This window comes from Cheilinus undulatus, linkage group 8, assembly GCF_018320785.1.
Source record: "Cheilinus undulatus linkage group 8, ASM1832078v1, whole genome shotgun sequence".
Lineage (NCBI taxonomy): Eukaryota > Metazoa > Chordata > Actinopteri > Labriformes > Labridae > Cheilinus > Cheilinus undulatus.
In genome coordinates, this window is record NC_054872.1 from 25733056 (window position 1) to 25748689 (window position 15634).

The 15634-nt window shown below is 38.9% G+C and overlaps 2 protein-coding genes and 1 long non-coding RNA gene across 4 annotated transcripts in view; 1 reads left to right on the forward strand and 2 right to left on the reverse strand.

Moving 5' to 3' along the window:
- Nucleotides 1–5448, reverse strand: part of LOC121513519 (rap guanine nucleotide exchange factor 5-like) — a 38539-nt gene extending 33091 nt beyond the window's left edge. The window contains exons 1-2 of one of the 2 annotated variants that reach the window (XM_041793319.1): nucleotides 5319–5448; nucleotides 1950–2075 (exon numbers count right to left, since the gene is read on the reverse strand). In XM_041793319.1, the coding sequence (XP_041649253.1) occupies nucleotides 1950–2075; nucleotides 5319–5405 (213 nt within the window). In that variant the 5' untranslated portion in view covers nucleotides 5406–5448. Of the gene's footprint in view, nucleotides 1–1949; nucleotides 2076–3153; nucleotides 3173–5318 lie in introns of those variants that run through there. The other variant, XM_041793320.1, reaches the window with a different exon arrangement.
- On the forward strand, nucleotides 4923–6758 carry LOC121513520. The gene is made up of 3 exons (XR_005992215.1): nucleotides 4923–4983; nucleotides 5329–5438; nucleotides 6659–6758. It is a non-coding gene; the product is annotated as an uncharacterized LOC121513520 (long non-coding RNA).
- A 1912-nt stretch (nucleotides 6759–8670) lies between these two features.
- On the reverse strand, nucleotides 8671–12206 carry si:ch211-254p10.2 (solute carrier family 40 member 1). The gene is made up of 8 exons (XM_041793321.1): nucleotides 12104–12206; nucleotides 11942–12009; nucleotides 11651–11810; nucleotides 11214–11329; nucleotides 10902–11028; nucleotides 10445–10705; nucleotides 9185–9865; nucleotides 8671–8930 (listed from the first exon to the last, which is right to left on the reverse strand). Exons 1-8 carry the CDS (start codon nucleotides 12204–12206, stop codon nucleotides 8671–8673), a joined length of 1776 nt encoding a protein of 591 aa, XP_041649255.1.
- Nucleotides 12207–15634: the final 3428 nt, after the last annotated feature.

Genomic DNA, 15634 nt, shown 5'->3' on the forward strand with positions numbered 1-15634 from the left:
AAGGAAAGGAGAGTTGATGAAATAATGTTACATAAGGTGTAAGAACGTGTCACATGAAACCTATGATCATGCACAGCACTTCTAAATAACTGATGAAGGAAAAGGACATGCTTTAAAATTAAAACAAAAAAACTAAAGCAGTTACATTCAAACCTCTTGATTTCTTACTGCTAAATTAATAATGAATGTCTACAGAGTACCAAAGGATAAGACCTAGAAATATGCTTGGATTCAAAAGCAGGAGGTTGCATAACATTCATGATCTCCCTGCACAAGAATCTGAACATTTTTTCACATGAACGTCATGTCGTCTGCACATTAAGCACTCCTGTTTTAACCAGCCAGGATTTAACAGATTTCTAAGCCCTTTTATGTCTGGCCTTTGACATTTACATGAGTCACATGTGACGCAGTTATGCATTGTAGCACCATTGGATTACCATAAAACCATTCTGTAATCTGGAAACACTACCTGATAATCTCACATAATGTTGAGGTATCTGTATAATGTGAAGTATTAAGTATAAAGTCAGCAATCCAACCATTATCCTGTGGATTATTCATTCATACATACACATGTGTTGTTAGCTTTTGGTTACAGATTGCATACTGCAGGTTATTTGAACAACAGCATGGTTTAAGATGTTATTTTATTCTTAGCAGTAGCATTTGATCATGTGCAGATTGGTTGTTTTGTGCAAATGAAAGGTCATTTTTCTGAATAAAAACTTTGATTAAGAGATATCCCTTGTGTTTGCAGAAAAGGTCAGAGACCTGATGCACTGGAATCCACCCTAAAAGCATACAATGTCTTGGCACGATGGTCTGAACACTTGCGTCAACTTTTCCTGCCATTGTTGTTCAGTTCAGCAGGCAGATACAGCTGGCAGGAAGGGAGAAGCCCACCATGAGGTCAGCCAATCAGACGTCTCCAGTGCAGTCAAGTAGCACATGATGTCATCTTTTTAAAAAAGGGGCAGACTAGACTGAACATACAGTTACTGTAGCTATGTTGCAGCAGGGAATATTTAGTCCTGATAACCTACTTTTTATGATTTAATTTAGCCTTTTACACAATTCTTTCACTATTAACATATCCTCCATGTAATATATCTTAAGTACAGCAATTCTGTCCTCAATTTCTGATTTGTCACAACTGCTTTTTCTGTTTTATATCCTTTATTTTAAACTTCATTTCTGCCTCCTTCCTTTACAATGGAAAAAATTTTCACAAATAAGAAGAAAAGTTGTCAAAAACGACAGATGGTAGTGGTGATGCTGCCAGTTTTGGCCTGTTTTCTAAATCTAGGTTGAATTTCACTGTGACTCACTGTGATGGACCGAGTCATTGTTGAGTCTTATGAACACATTGGATTTCTAAAGTTATTTTTAATGCATATGGAGCGACTGTTGGAATAAGAAACAACAGAACTACATCACACTACATCTAATGTCTTGTTTTTTTCTGCAGTATTTTTTGTATATCTAGCTGGAAAGGTTTTTGTTAACAAAATCTAATTTACATCATTGATTTTCAGTCAATGCAGAATATCTTTAAAATGTAAGGAAACCATAAAAACAAACAAGAATTTAACAGGTGTGATGAATGAAACACTTAGGGAGGGCAATATAAATTAAACTCACAATAGTCACTAAATTGCAAAATTAATGAATATAGTATAGCCAAGAGTAAAGCAAACTATGTGCTTTCAAACGGATTATTAAGGTAACAGTGTGCTGATTGTGTATGGGTTGCATTGACTAAAGAGGAACATCTGATAAGCAGCTTGATTGACAAGGTAACAGCTGTTCAGAGAAACCCATTAAAGAGCGCTGGATTTCACACAAAAATGATGTCATTATGCATCCATCTGTTTAGTAATACAAATGCTTAGCTGTAAAAAGTTATTTTAAAAAATTCTCTACAGCAGCGTCATTGTGAATCTCACCTCACTCATCCTCTCCGGGCCCTTGCCCTGGTTCTGCAGAAAGCGGCAACCATCCTTGGCTAGTCTTTGGACCATCTCCAGTCTGGACAGGTCCTCCTTGTCATGCAGGATGCACATGCTCCCTTGCTGCAGTGCAGGGGACACAGAGAACATGTACCTCAGACCACAGTCCCACGACATCTCCGGATCACCAACGATAGACTGTCTCAGTGAGTTCACACTACTCTTTAAAAAGGTGTAAGAGCAGGTGAGAAGCTGGAAAAAAGTGTTACAGATAGAGTGGGTTTGTGTTTATGCTGCTCAGGTGAGTTACTGCGTCCTCTGTCACTGCAGCCAAAGCAAATCCCAGTCCCCAAACGCCTCGGTCAGCTCTGCAGAAAGACACATGCAGAGAAGTCTGTGTCTGCTGGACTCCAGGTACTCCTCAACGCCTGGCTTTGCTGAGAGGGAATGACACATTCGCCCTCAGCCGTTCGTCTCCTGCCTTTCACCGCTGAGGAGGGGAGAGTTAGGGACACGGTGTGTTCAGGAAACATCTGGTGAGCCAGACAGCCCCAAAAAAGGAAGTTTCAAAATCTCCCGAAAGCAGGAGAGAGTCAACATTCAGAACTGGGCAGGGTACATTATACTCAACGGTCAAACACTTGTTAGGGTGGGGATCTATTATGTGTGAGAAGGTTTAAGGTCATCCAGGCACAAGCAGTAAACGGCTCTGTTTATGGTCACAATGAATAGAGTAAATGAAAGTCTTAAAGCAGCTGCTCTCTGAAAGGATACAAGTCATTTTTGTTACAAGTACACTTACCCATGTAAATATTTAAACAAAATAAGATCAAGTGATATGGGGCGCCATATTTTCTGTGTTAGTTACCTTTTTTTGGAAAACGGGTCAGAATAAAATCTGATATCAGTCTTTTAGTTTCAGTTTGTGTGGGAGTCTGTTTTTGGTGGACATGAAATAAGTCAAGTACAATTTTGACATCTGATTACTTTTGATAACTGAAAATGGTTGGCTGTTTTGCCGGTGGTCAGACAATATTGGTAAATATCAATAAAACAAGTTTCAACCAGGACCTTTTTGTCAAGAAATTTGATTGAAGCTATAAATATTTCTTCATTTGCAGCTATAGATTTGCTCTTATGCTGTTATTTATGTTTAGCGATGTAGCTGTTCTGGGATCCCCCTGTCCTCTCATGAGCCTACCTGGAAAGCATCAAGCAGGGACAGCACATGTTCCTGCTCTTCTTACGTTGACAAGGAAAGCCTAAGGCAGGGAGAGAAGCAGCAAATCACCAGTAAAGCAAAGTTTTGCTTCAATTGAGGTTTCATCAAGTATTTTCTGAGAACAGAATGTCAGTTTTACTTGGATAAGGATCACCACTCTGTCGGACACTTGCTAATAACATGAAGCTTGTTAGTTGCTCGGTGTAGCTCCAGGGGGATCTGTGTGATCCTACATGTATTGAACAGGGTAAAGCAAGGACATTAATTCTCTCTATGAACACTTAATCTATTAGCATTATATCTTTTTCCCCTCTGTCAGCACTGTGATGCTTGACTGGGTCCTTGCAAAGCCATTCAATTGTGGTGCCTTTCTAAAGTGCTGATAAAGCACATCGCAGAGTGAGAAAAGGTTCTCATCTCAACGCTAGGTAGTGTTCTCTCTTTCATGTCAGGTTGAGACTCATCATTCCTTTGTATTGCAAGTAACTGATTAAAAAGCTGTGTTAAAATCATGTTTATATCCTAAATAACACATTTCTGACTTGTTCGTCATTTCTCATAATATGCAACATCCAAGACTTAATTATATAAATTCACTACTACTACAGATGGGATAAAAATCTGGGATAAAAATCTTGATTTTGACATTTTAACAGTACATCCTACCACTGCGGTGCATATGTTTCTGCAATCTAGCAGTATGTTATTATATATAATTTAACTATAGGAAGGAAACTAAGGAAATCATTGGCCTGGAGTATCTAAAAACAACCTCTTCTTCTTTCCTGCTCCTTGTGAATGCTCCTTAGTGAAAACAAAGCCAGGAGGACAACTCTAGCTCTAATGCACTACCACACTGACCCAGTTTTTCAAGTAAATGAATTGCAAAGTGAGACTGCCTAAAGTCAGACTTGTTAGTGAGCTCGCTCTGTTTCTAACCAGGGACTACCATGACAACCGTTGGAGGTACACTGTTATTGTAGGCCTGTGGCGCTGCAAAAGAGGAAAAAGTGATGAAATACTGTTAAGCTTGTTGTCCTTTTTAAAGTAATCCCCTGCACAATATCATGAAAAGAAGACACCAAACAAAGAAACAATAATATTATCATACAGAATATGAACGTATCAGTGTTTCTCTTTTGGAAATCTGACTTAAATTCTCAAGTATAAATCAAAGTAACACCTCAGAGAAATGTTTTCTCTGATGGCTTTCTTTCAAAGGAGTGTAATTTGTGGGATTACATGATAAGGACAAGCAGGGCTAACTAGAACATTGGAGGACTGTAACAATAATATGCTGTCCCCTAAACCTCTCTTTATGAGTAATGAAAATGGGCAAAAAAATGAGTTTACATTTTTTGGTTCCTACAATCATGAAACCAAGATAATAAAGATTACATACTAGGACATGGTTGGAAAAATATTGGACTTAGCCTATATTGGTAAGGTGATAAAAGATACCTCTCTAAATGGATTATACTGTCGCTCTGTAACTGTTGAAGGCGTAAGCTAAACTAGCCACCTAATTTATCCGGCCCTCTTGTGAAATGACCCATCAATTTTTAACCTGAAAACTTGGTGAGTTTTCGAGGCCTTTGTAATACAAAGTTTGTATTGTTCTTAGGCCTATAAGATTTAGATAGGCTTAACGGGGTTAGGTAATTAATAATGAACATCTCGAATGGATTAAAATAACCTACTGTAATTGGGTAAGGCACTAGCAGATTGTTATACCTCGATAATGTTGCGTCAACTCCTCTTGGAGAAACAAACTCGACGACTTCCGGTTATCATAACAGTTTAGCAGTGGTATGTTAAAACCGTTTGTACTGTTCAACTGACAGCAACACCAAGGGGGGTATTTAAGGTTTCAGTTAATTAAACAAAATAGTAATATCTTGCTTTTTTCTAAGCTGATTTTATGGAAAATAAAAAAGCATTGTGGGCTGTTCTTTGGTTAGAGAGCTAGCAACGTTAACGTTAGGTCCAGCTGAATGTTTTAGCTAGCTAATGTTAGCTAATGCCTTAAGAAGCTACAGTTAGCTTGTTTTTTTGTTTGTTTGTTTTTGGGAGGGTTAGCTAGTCAAATAGTGTTATGACAGCACAAATGTAATACCAACTGTTCTGATAAGTGGTTGTCTTACTTCTTTCCAGCTTTTGGTCCTTAAACTTTGGTTTCCCGGGGTTGTACCACAGTCCGTCTTCTGCCATATGGTTAAGCTTTTTCGCATAAGAGGTGTAGCCAAAATGTGGCATTGGCGTAGGTAAGGGAAATCCGACTCGTTTTATTGAACCAGACCATTTGGCTCAACTCGACAAGAAAACCCTTCAGACTCTTAAATGCCTCATTTGGTGCAATTTTGCTTCATACGTCAGTTAAATGTCGTAGTATTTCACACAAATAATATTTGTGTTTTTACTGGGGATGAACAATGAATTGAAATTTAGATGAAATCGCGATATGTCCTACTGCAATTTTCCCATTGCAGAAGGGGCCATTTCTTTTATGTGAAATGTGTCAAAATACCAGTTTGACAAATTTTTTGAAGCAAAGATGTTAGCTCTACACACCATGCAAAAGTTGAACGTCAGTTTTTGTTTAGAATGATTTGCCAAAAATCCTACTTTCCTGACTTCTCTATATTTTTCTTATTAATACAAGACAAGGTAATCATTCTCTTCTATACAATTCATATAAAATTTGCAATTAATCATAATAATAGCAATTAGAAATGTTTTCAAAATTGCTCAGTAAATTATTGTGTTCATTATAACAGAATGATTTCTAGCCTGTCTGTTGAGAAATACACGGGATAAAGAGCTTAGGGCGTAAAACTTAAGGCATTTAAAGCCCAATAATAAATCTTTTAAAAAATGGAATGAGATCAAATGGAAAACTGTTCTGTAATCAAAATTTGAAATTCTTTTACATCTAATATGTTTCTGTTCTGTTGTGAATAAAAAATAGGCTTAGGAGATTTGCAAATCATTGCATTGTTTTTACTAACATTTTACACAGCGCCCCGACATTTTTGGACTTGGGGTTGTACTACTTTAGGCATTGTAATTTATTGTGGATCGGTTGTCTTTTGTCATGTCACCAGAATTCAGTACATCTGTCAAATAGCCACTGTAAATGTAAATTAAGTGCAAGTTTTTCTTCAATCTAGAGAGGACTGCTGGGAGGAAAAAAAAAATCTGAGTTATATCAAAATTTGAGTTATATCAAGCTTTGTTTTCAAGATGTAATTTGGAAGTGGGTAGATTCTGAAAAAACAGACAGTGAACGTGACGAATGTCATTTATTAAAAAAAAAAAAAGTGTTTCTGCAACATTAGTGTGACATTCATTAATTCCTTTAATTTCATAATAGCTTAGTATGCTCCCTAGGTGCACTACACAAATCCAAGACTGATGCAAAGCAGTGAAGGGCAAAGATTAACTGACAGATGACTTGTACTGATAAATGTTCATCTTTCTACAGAGCTCCTGCATTAACTGCCACTAGTGAAACAGCCTCCCACTCCAGCAAAAGCTCATCCTGGCTTCCCGACTCCCTTTAACAGAAGGTATATAGCTTATGCTCATTACCAAGGTAACTACACACTGCTAGTGACTGTGAATCAATCATTAAACCTTTATATTGTGTGACAAGTAAATGTTGCACAAGGAAATGGATTTATAGTGGCAGCAGACCTTGGCAGTTAGTATTAACATGGAGTATACACAGCATGTTTGAAGTGCCGCGACTTGCGTGATGGTAGTATTGCAGGTTGCTTTAATTTTATAGCTTTAGCTAAATACCCAGTTTAGCACAATTTAACCCAAGTTAGTGTTACTTACTCAGATGAGAATATCTTGATTACCAGCTTGATTTACACATTTGTCAATTTTTGATGCTTTCCCTCTTGTTTCTCCATTGTTTTTGTCACTCTTAAGTTCTGTTATCTGGGAGGCTGTGATTGGCATCATAACCGTGGTGCTGACATTTTAGTGGAAATCAAATTAGATCAAAGTGTGAAGATAATGATTGTAGATTGCCTATTCAATAATGCAGAAAGATTTTCCACACTGGTGTGCCACTAACCATTTAATGTGGTGCTGCCCTCTACTGGCCATGAAGAGCAATTACTAGATAGATAGTTAACGTCTTGCATTTCACAGTACATATCAGTTTTTTGCTCTTAGTTTTGAAGGTAGGACTCATGCTCAGAGAACATATTCAGTCATCTTTATTATCATAAATATCAGTCTGAAAAATAAGGACAACATACAATACAGAATTTTCACAGGGAAATTATACAAATATATTGAGATGTGTTTCTGTTTGAAAAACAAATGGTTCAACTTTGATGTTATTTTCACTGTACATGAAGGAGATATGAAAACATACATTAGCTGAGAGTAAGTCCCGAGGCATATTCCCACTAGTGTCTTGATCGAAGTTGAGGTAAGATAATGTTTAGTTCATCTGAACCACAAAAGAAAGAAGCAAGGCATAATAAAACACTGCTGATAACAGTGATCAACATGTAGCTTATCACTGATTTCAAACATGTCACAAAAAGAAGATTGCTTTCCTCTTGATACTCTATAAAACTACTATCACTCTCAATATTGGAAGGAAAGAAAGTTTGGAAACTATTTTATTTTACTAAGTATACAAGCAGATAATTAGTTTAACTTTGAAAGTACATGCCTGATTGAATATTTTTGTTATTGTAATCCATAAGCCAGGTATACATGTACAAAAGAAAGGCAAGTGTTTGCTTGATTCATCCACAGAGAAACAAACCAGGGGAAGGACATACCTAGTCCTTTCACTTCTGTCCATTAAAAGGGGCGGCTGTTTTTCTGATTTTAATTAATCAAACAATCTCACAACAAGTTCCCTTTGTGTTCCTTCATGGACATCCTGGAATATTTCCAAGTGGACGGATCAGTAACATCTATGCCACTTGTACAAGTACAGTCTTGTCTGGTTTGTATCACTGTTTTTTTTCTTTCTTAACAACACCAGTTCTGAGTCAAAGTTATAAAAATATCTCCTTTCATACAGGCTTACTTTCAAAAAACCTACGTTACTTTACAGGTTTGTTTGATAACAGTCTTACAGTAATCCGTCAGGGTTTTGCAAAGGCTTATGCTGATGCCTTTAGGTCCTGTTGTAAGTAAGATCATGACATTTCTCCTTGAGGTACCATTGCTGCATTTATTGTAGCCACCTCAACTTATGTACACAAAGGGAGAGCATGTCTCCCACTCTATTTCACCTGAGTTGTTTGCTGCTTTGGCATGTGGCACTGCAGGAAGAAAGCAACTGAGGTGGGACAGGCACTTGCTGTGTTGTGCTGAAATGAATGGCTAAGTCTGAAGTGAAGTGTTGCAATAAGTTTGCTGTGGGAACAGGAGGAAGACATTCATTTCACAGGTGCAGAGTAGAGTCAGTGCTGGTTCAAGCATCTTATAGATGGATATGTGGACCATGTCTGCTCCTTATGTGTCGAGGCGGGGTTTTCTCTTGGCTTTGTGTGCATACAAGAAGTACATGATGTGCCCAGTGGTGATAAACAACACAGAAATGATAACAAGAATGCCAAAGTGCTGGGGCTGTGGAGCAGAGATGACCATGATGAAGTGAAGCAGATCCATCAGGTAGTTCATAGAGCTTTGCACTCCGTTTACAACACCTCTCTCGGACTCACAGATGTTCTCCTGTAGGAGCTGGGTCACTGTCAGGTCGAAGGACCAAAGACCTAAAGCATACATTTTAAATAAGTTTATAAGTTCTCATGTCTATTAAACAAGTCAAAAGTCTCAATAGCTGGTATCTACTCTGCTCCTCAAACAGCACTGTACTTTTTTACAAGTCGTCCAACATAGGTTATGATGTATTTAAGACGTTCAAACATATCAGTGAGTAGAGCAGGATTTGCTTTTGACAGGATTTTTATCCGCTGTAATCACATAAAAGACTTAAAACATTTAACGTTGATGTTTGTCTACTCACCAATGCGTGCTGTGATGACACCCAAGAACAATAGGATGATAGAGATGTAGGATTCTGGTGCTGTACCAGAGGGCACGTTGTCAAAAAGGAGAGTGTTGTTGGTCCAGTGGATGGAGGAACGGTCTGGTAGCAGTGGCTGATTACTGCCTCCCCGCAATGGATATGTGTGTTTCTGCCTTTGACTCAACATCCCTCCTAGCTCAGTAGTGGAGTTGGGACTGACAGGAGGCATCAGCAAGCTAAGGTCCATAGGGCTGCCTGGGGCAAACACAGAGCAGACACACAGTAGCAAGCAGCCAAGGTGAAGGCAGCTCGAGATGATGCCTGTGTTAACCAGACCGTAGGTCTTCCTCAGTCTGGTGAACATCACAGTGCCCATCAGCCCTGTGATAGCTGAAATACCCATCAGAACACTAAGGAGGGAGCCACTAATGCCCTGAGTGTAGGCATACCCAGTGGTGATACAGTCAAAGCCAAGTACTGTGGTGTACAGAAAAGCCAGACCCATTCCTGCCAGGAAGACAGGCTGGCGGTAGTAGGCCCTCCAGCCATCCTTACAGGTGCTCACCAGCCAGCGAAACCTCCGGAAACACAGTGGCAGGTCTTTGATTTCCTTTAAGTGCAGGCTTGTGTTGCAGTTACCATCTGTCTGAGGTTGAGGTTGTGCTACATCATCTCCCTCTGATGAAAGAGAAGAATGTCATCCATCATCAGTTCATCAATTTTAAAGGCCCAAATCCATAGCTGATGTACTTCATCATTTCTACTTCATGTCAAGTTAGAAACCTCTGATCAGTCAGACACAGACCATCCACACTAACCTACAAGAAAATTTAGTGTTGCTGAAGGTCTTCAGAGTGTGAACAAATTATTTATAAAAGATCTGACTTTTGGAAAAAGAAATAAGCAGTTCTTAAGTATCATATTTGACATAAAAGTCCCATTTCTCACAATGTGTGTATTTAATATTGTATTTTACTTCAAATTTGAGTTGATATACTAAAGTGAGCTTTCAAAGATAAGCATTTGATGTAACTGGTATGGGAGACATAAGAGAAAAGCATTTCAGTGGGTGCTATGTTACTGAGTCAAATCACCTTACAAAATTTATCGCATACAATAGTAGAAAATTTTTGTGGTAAAAAAAAACTTAAAGCTAACTTATTTTTATGTGACTCCAAGTCAATTTTAACACATTTAAATCATAAACTATAACATTAGAGAGAAGTTATGGAACAAAAAACGTCTATCAGTCTATACCTTGTGACCCTCTTCTCTCCATCCTCTGTAGATAGACCTGAGCCTGATCCTCCTCTGTGAGGGGCGGTTTGATTGAAAGAGCAGGAACAATGCGATACACTCGCGACAAGAAGAAGAACTCCACGATGAGAGACACAAGGTTCCAGCCCAGGATGAAGCCACAGCCAACTACATTGGAAGCCAGGGTCATGACCTGTCCCACCGCTAGTGGGGCCAGGATGTTAGTCACCTGATCTATCCGCCTCATGGTTGCATTCATTCCTTTTGTTAGGATCAGAGATACAGAGTTTAATGAGCTTTCATCGGAGGACCTTCAACAAGACCAAAAGTGAACACTGTTATCTGAAAGCCAAATATTTATCAGCCACAATGCATGTGATAAACATGCACTACCAAAAATTTGAGCAATGTTTGCAACAATTGGTGCATGTGCATTAAAAAAATGGTATCCCCTCACCAGCAAGGTGACCTCGGTTGTAGCCTGTGATAACCACAATCCAGTCCCTCTGAATGGCAATGGTTAAGGCTGTGCTTGCAAGGTTTGCCACATCTGCCAGGACGATCACCACCGTATAACAAACCACCTTGTGTAAGTTTTGCGATGCAACATGTTACTATGACAGCACAGAGTAGCCACAAGCTCAGAAGCAGAGACAAGAGGGACAAAAGCAGAAGACACAACAGCAGCAATAATGTCTGTGTAATCATCATGGTGAGTATTCTGAACAGGTATGAAATGTATTTATTTAAATATGTAGTGTCTACTCACAGTAAGCCATCCATCCCAGATCTGTTCAATCCTTTTTTTATATAAAAACACCAACATGAGCACAACGCTACATACTGTCACTGAGATGTTCTGAATGAAGAGAGATGCATGTGCAACTGAAATAGGAGACAGAAGAACAGTTTTAGACCCAGTACATCGATGATATGTTCTATTTTCACGAAAAAGTAATGCCAGCCTTCACAGATATGAGTCAGTGGATGTGTATCTCACACCTTGAGTCTTGCTAGTATTGAGTCTTGCTATTAAATCAGGGACTGATTTACACTTCAGACACCAAGGGAATGCAATAAATCACCTGTCGGGATAGGAAACCAGCAGACTTCTGGGCCCAAGATTCACATCCACTAATCTATATCACTCTTCTTTGATTGATTGCATGTTGCATTTTTAAATGGGCGTGAAACTGTTCTGCATACCTTTATTCCTGGGATTACGATCCACCCAGTCTCCAATCAAAGCCCCGAGTAGGAGCACTGACCCAGCCACTACCAATCCAAACACAGCCGTCAACAGTAGGTTACGGCCATACAGCTCAATCAGGAACACAGAGATTGCAAAGTGCCACATGCGGTCCCCCTGTCAGGGAAAAAATAGTCACCATTGCGTGTTATTTTGCAAGACTCAGTCAACAGTTAGCAATAGTTTACCTTTATTACCGTTATTCAAGTTCTCAAGTGTCATGTATTTCTCTAGTGAATGATCCTTACCCACATTGACAAAGCTCCACTGACATAGATGAGAAACTTGGGACCTTTGAGGTAGATAAGAGCTGAACCTTAAAGGAAAAGTATGAAGATGGAATAAGCACACATTAAAAAGAGTGTGCTGCAAACAAATTGGAAAATGTCATGATTATTTTTTAGGTTTACCTGGTATACTTATTCCTTTTTTAACTCTTGCATCCCTGATGTCTTCAGACTCAAACTCAACCACAACCCCACCACACTTAGAGGCATCTGCTCGCTTGGACATTGCCTAGTGTAGGATCATAGGTCAAAGAAACTGTTGAACTTGTCACACTTGTGTATCAGTGTTGATGGTACAGTATTGCACTATTGTAGACTGCAGGATCATAAAGAAGTGAAAGACACTACTTTGTTGTCAATGACAGTAAGAAAGCGTGGGGCCCTTGTTAGCATTAACAGGAATAATTCAGTAGATGGCACCAACAATCAACATGTAGTAATCTAACATTAATTTAATTCATTTCTCTCAGTCTATGTAAAATTTAAACTAATACCATTTTGGGCCAAAAAAAGTACTGCAGTCTCATCAGTGTGTTTGTAACACTATTTTATATACTACAACTTATGTACTTTACATCAATTATTTAATTAAAAAAATTTAAGTATAAGAGACTCAAATAATTGCTGCTTACATCAAAATGAAAATTATGAAGCATAAAGGATAATTAGATTCCAACAGTTATTTACCTACAGAAGCACTAAAAACAGCATTAGCTTGTCACTTAGCATAGCTCTAAACTGCAGCCATAAGCTGACAACAGTAAAAGTGCTCACAAGTCAGTGCAGGATCAATCATCACCTTTGTTTTGATGCTGCTCTTAATCCTTGCTGTTGCTCCTCAGCGATGTATCTTGTGCCATGTATTCTACATTAGGATGTTAGTCTTTCCTGAGAGCTGGAATTCAAGCTGTAGTAGTTTGAAAGGCTTAATAACATCACAGTGTTCAAGTGCACCATTGAATGAAAGTGCCAGAAAAGCAGAACGGGCAGAGGGACAACAAAGGCAGCCAGCATATTCCACAGCACGTGACACAGGGAGGACAATATCGGCGTCCACCCACACCACAAAAAGCACAACTGTGTAACTCAACTTATGTGCATGGTGACTGAGCTCATGCACGCAACCGTCAGGCACACAAGCAGAGTCGTACTATCCACATTCCCACATGCACTGTTGACAGGCTGGAAAGTTACATAGAGGGCACACCATGCAACTCCACATCACTCGTCAAGCCTGCAGGCAACAGGATAGAGTGCACAAAATACATTACATCACATAAAAAAAGCTGTTCATGTGAATGTGTTATACAAGATGATGCATTTGTTAAAAGAATAACAAGCAACAGTGATGCAATTAGTACATTAGCATTGCAACATCTCCTTTTGGCTTTGCTAGAAGAGATGGACAGAGTAATTCTGGATAGATTTTCTTAGAATTAATAATAGTTTTATGAAGCCATTCAGGGAAGTAATCAGTCAATCATTGACTGTTTAGGTTTAAAACAGCCTCACAGGAAATTAAATGTCTTCCTTTAAACACATAACACAAACCTCATTTTCATTTCTTGCATTCTGAATTAGTATCAGAGATATTGTCCTCAAATGATTTGATCTGGCTGGTTGTGTTTATATTTCCTTGTGCAAATTGAGACAATATGAATGTGTTTAAATTCAGAAAATAGTCTCTATCATTTTGCTTTGGTTATGAACATGCTGATTTCATTCATTTAGAAAAAAATAGAACTCATATCTGTGTTGGAACAATGAACAGGTCCCATAAAGGCATAGGGACTCTCTCTAGATACAGTGGGGGAAATAATTATTTGATCTCCTGCTGAATTTGTAAGTTTGCCCACTTACAAAGAAATTAACAGGCTGTAATTTTTATGGTTGTTTACTGATTATGGCAATAGACAGAATATCAGGTAAAAATGCATAAAAAAAACCCAAGATAAAAGTTATAAAATGTTGTGCATTGTATTGAGTGAATTAAGTAATCGATCCCCAAGCAAAACATAAGCTAGTACTTGGTAGAGAAACCCTTGTTGGCAAGCACAGCAATGAGACGCTTCTTGTAGTTGGTCACCAGGTTTGCACACAGCTCTGGAGGGATTTTGGCCCATTCCTCCTTACAGACAGTATGTAAATCCTTTAAGTTTCTTGGCTGCCGCTTGGAAACTCAAAGCTTTAGCTCCCTCCACAGGTTTTCTATTGGGTTATGGTCTGGAGACTGACTAGGCCACTCCATGACCGTAATATGCTTCTTCCTGAGCCATGCCTTTGTTGCTCTGGCAGTATGTTTCGGGTCATTGTCATGCTGGAAGACCCATCTTCAGTGTTCTTGCTGATGAAAGGAGGTTTTCTTCCAAGATATTACAGTACATGGCTCTGTTCATTGGCCCTTCAATGCGGTGAAGTTGCCCTGTACCCTTTGCCGAAAAACAGCCCCAAAACATAATTTTCTCACCTCCATGCTTGACTGTGGGGATGGTGTTCTTTGAGTCATATTCACATTTTTTCATCCTCCAAACACGGCCAGTCGAGTTGATGCCAAATAGCTCTTCTTTGGTTTCATCTGACCACAGCACTTTCTCCCAAGCTTTCTCTAAGTCATTTAGATGTTCACTGGCAAACTTGAGGAGGGGGACCTTGTGGGCACTGCATGATTTTAGTCCATTACGGTGCAGTGTGTAACCAACTGTTTTCTTGGTAACTGAGGTCCCAGTTGCCTTCAGATCATTAACAAGCTCAGGCGAGATCTTGCATGGAGCTCCAGACCGAGGACAGTTGATGGTCATTTTGTGTGTCTTCCACTTTCGAATAATGGCGCCAATAGTTGTCACCTTCTCATCAAGCCTTTTGCTGATGGTTTTGTAACCCAAGCTAGCCTTGTGCAGGTCTACAATCTTGCCCCTGACATCTTTTGACAGCTTTTTGGTCCTGCCCATGGTGCTATAGAGATTGGAATGTAAGAAACTGATTCCTAGATCAGGTGTGCTTTATACACATGATAAGTTAAAGGTGCAGTGTGTAAAATTGGGACTATCAACATCTAACAGTCAATTCTGGAGTGTGATGATCATTTCTCTGGTGATAACTGTGGGAACCAGTGAAGTTTAAAAATCAATACATGCTTAACTGTTATTTGGTTCCTTCTATGGTGCCATAGAAACAGGCAAAATGCAAAAATCCAAGATGGCAGCGTCCTTAGAGGGGACCCTCCCTATGTATGAATAAAAGGCTTATTCTGAATTAATTTAAAACATACATTTAAAAAATGTGTTATCAGATGTTAACACTAATTTAGATCAATCTACTTGTAAATGTTATGTTTCATTTTAACCAAGCTTGTTTTGCTAAATGCTACTTGGCTAAATATTACACACTGTACCTTTAAGACCAGGAGTATTAGTAATTGGTTGATTGTGCACTGCTGTGTGCCACATGGGCACCAGCCAGTCTGTAGGAGCCAGAATTCTGTGTGAGTTGTCTGGGATCGAATACCTAATTCACTCAATAAAATGCACAACATTTTATAACTTTTATATTGTGTGTTTTTTATGCATTTTTACCTGATATTCTGTCTATTGCCATAATCAGTGAACAACAACAAATTCGAGCCTGTTAATTTCTTTGTAAGTGGGCAAACTTACA

Excerpts from the sequence above, each read along its gene's own strand:
- si:ch211-254p10.2 (XM_041793321.1), bottom strand. The coding sequence starts at position 12,206 with ATGTCCAAGCGAGCAGATGCCTCTAAGTGTGGTGGGGTTGTGGTTGAG. Across the intron at positions 11,029-11,213 it reads TCTGGGATGGATGGCTTACT|GTGGTTTGTTATACGGTGGT; the intron begins GTGAGTAGACAC and ends AACTTACACAAG. Across the intron at positions 9,866-10,444 it reads GGAGAGAAGAGGGTCACAAG|AGGGAGATGATGTAGCACAA; the intron begins GTATAGACTGAT and ends CTCTTTCATCAG.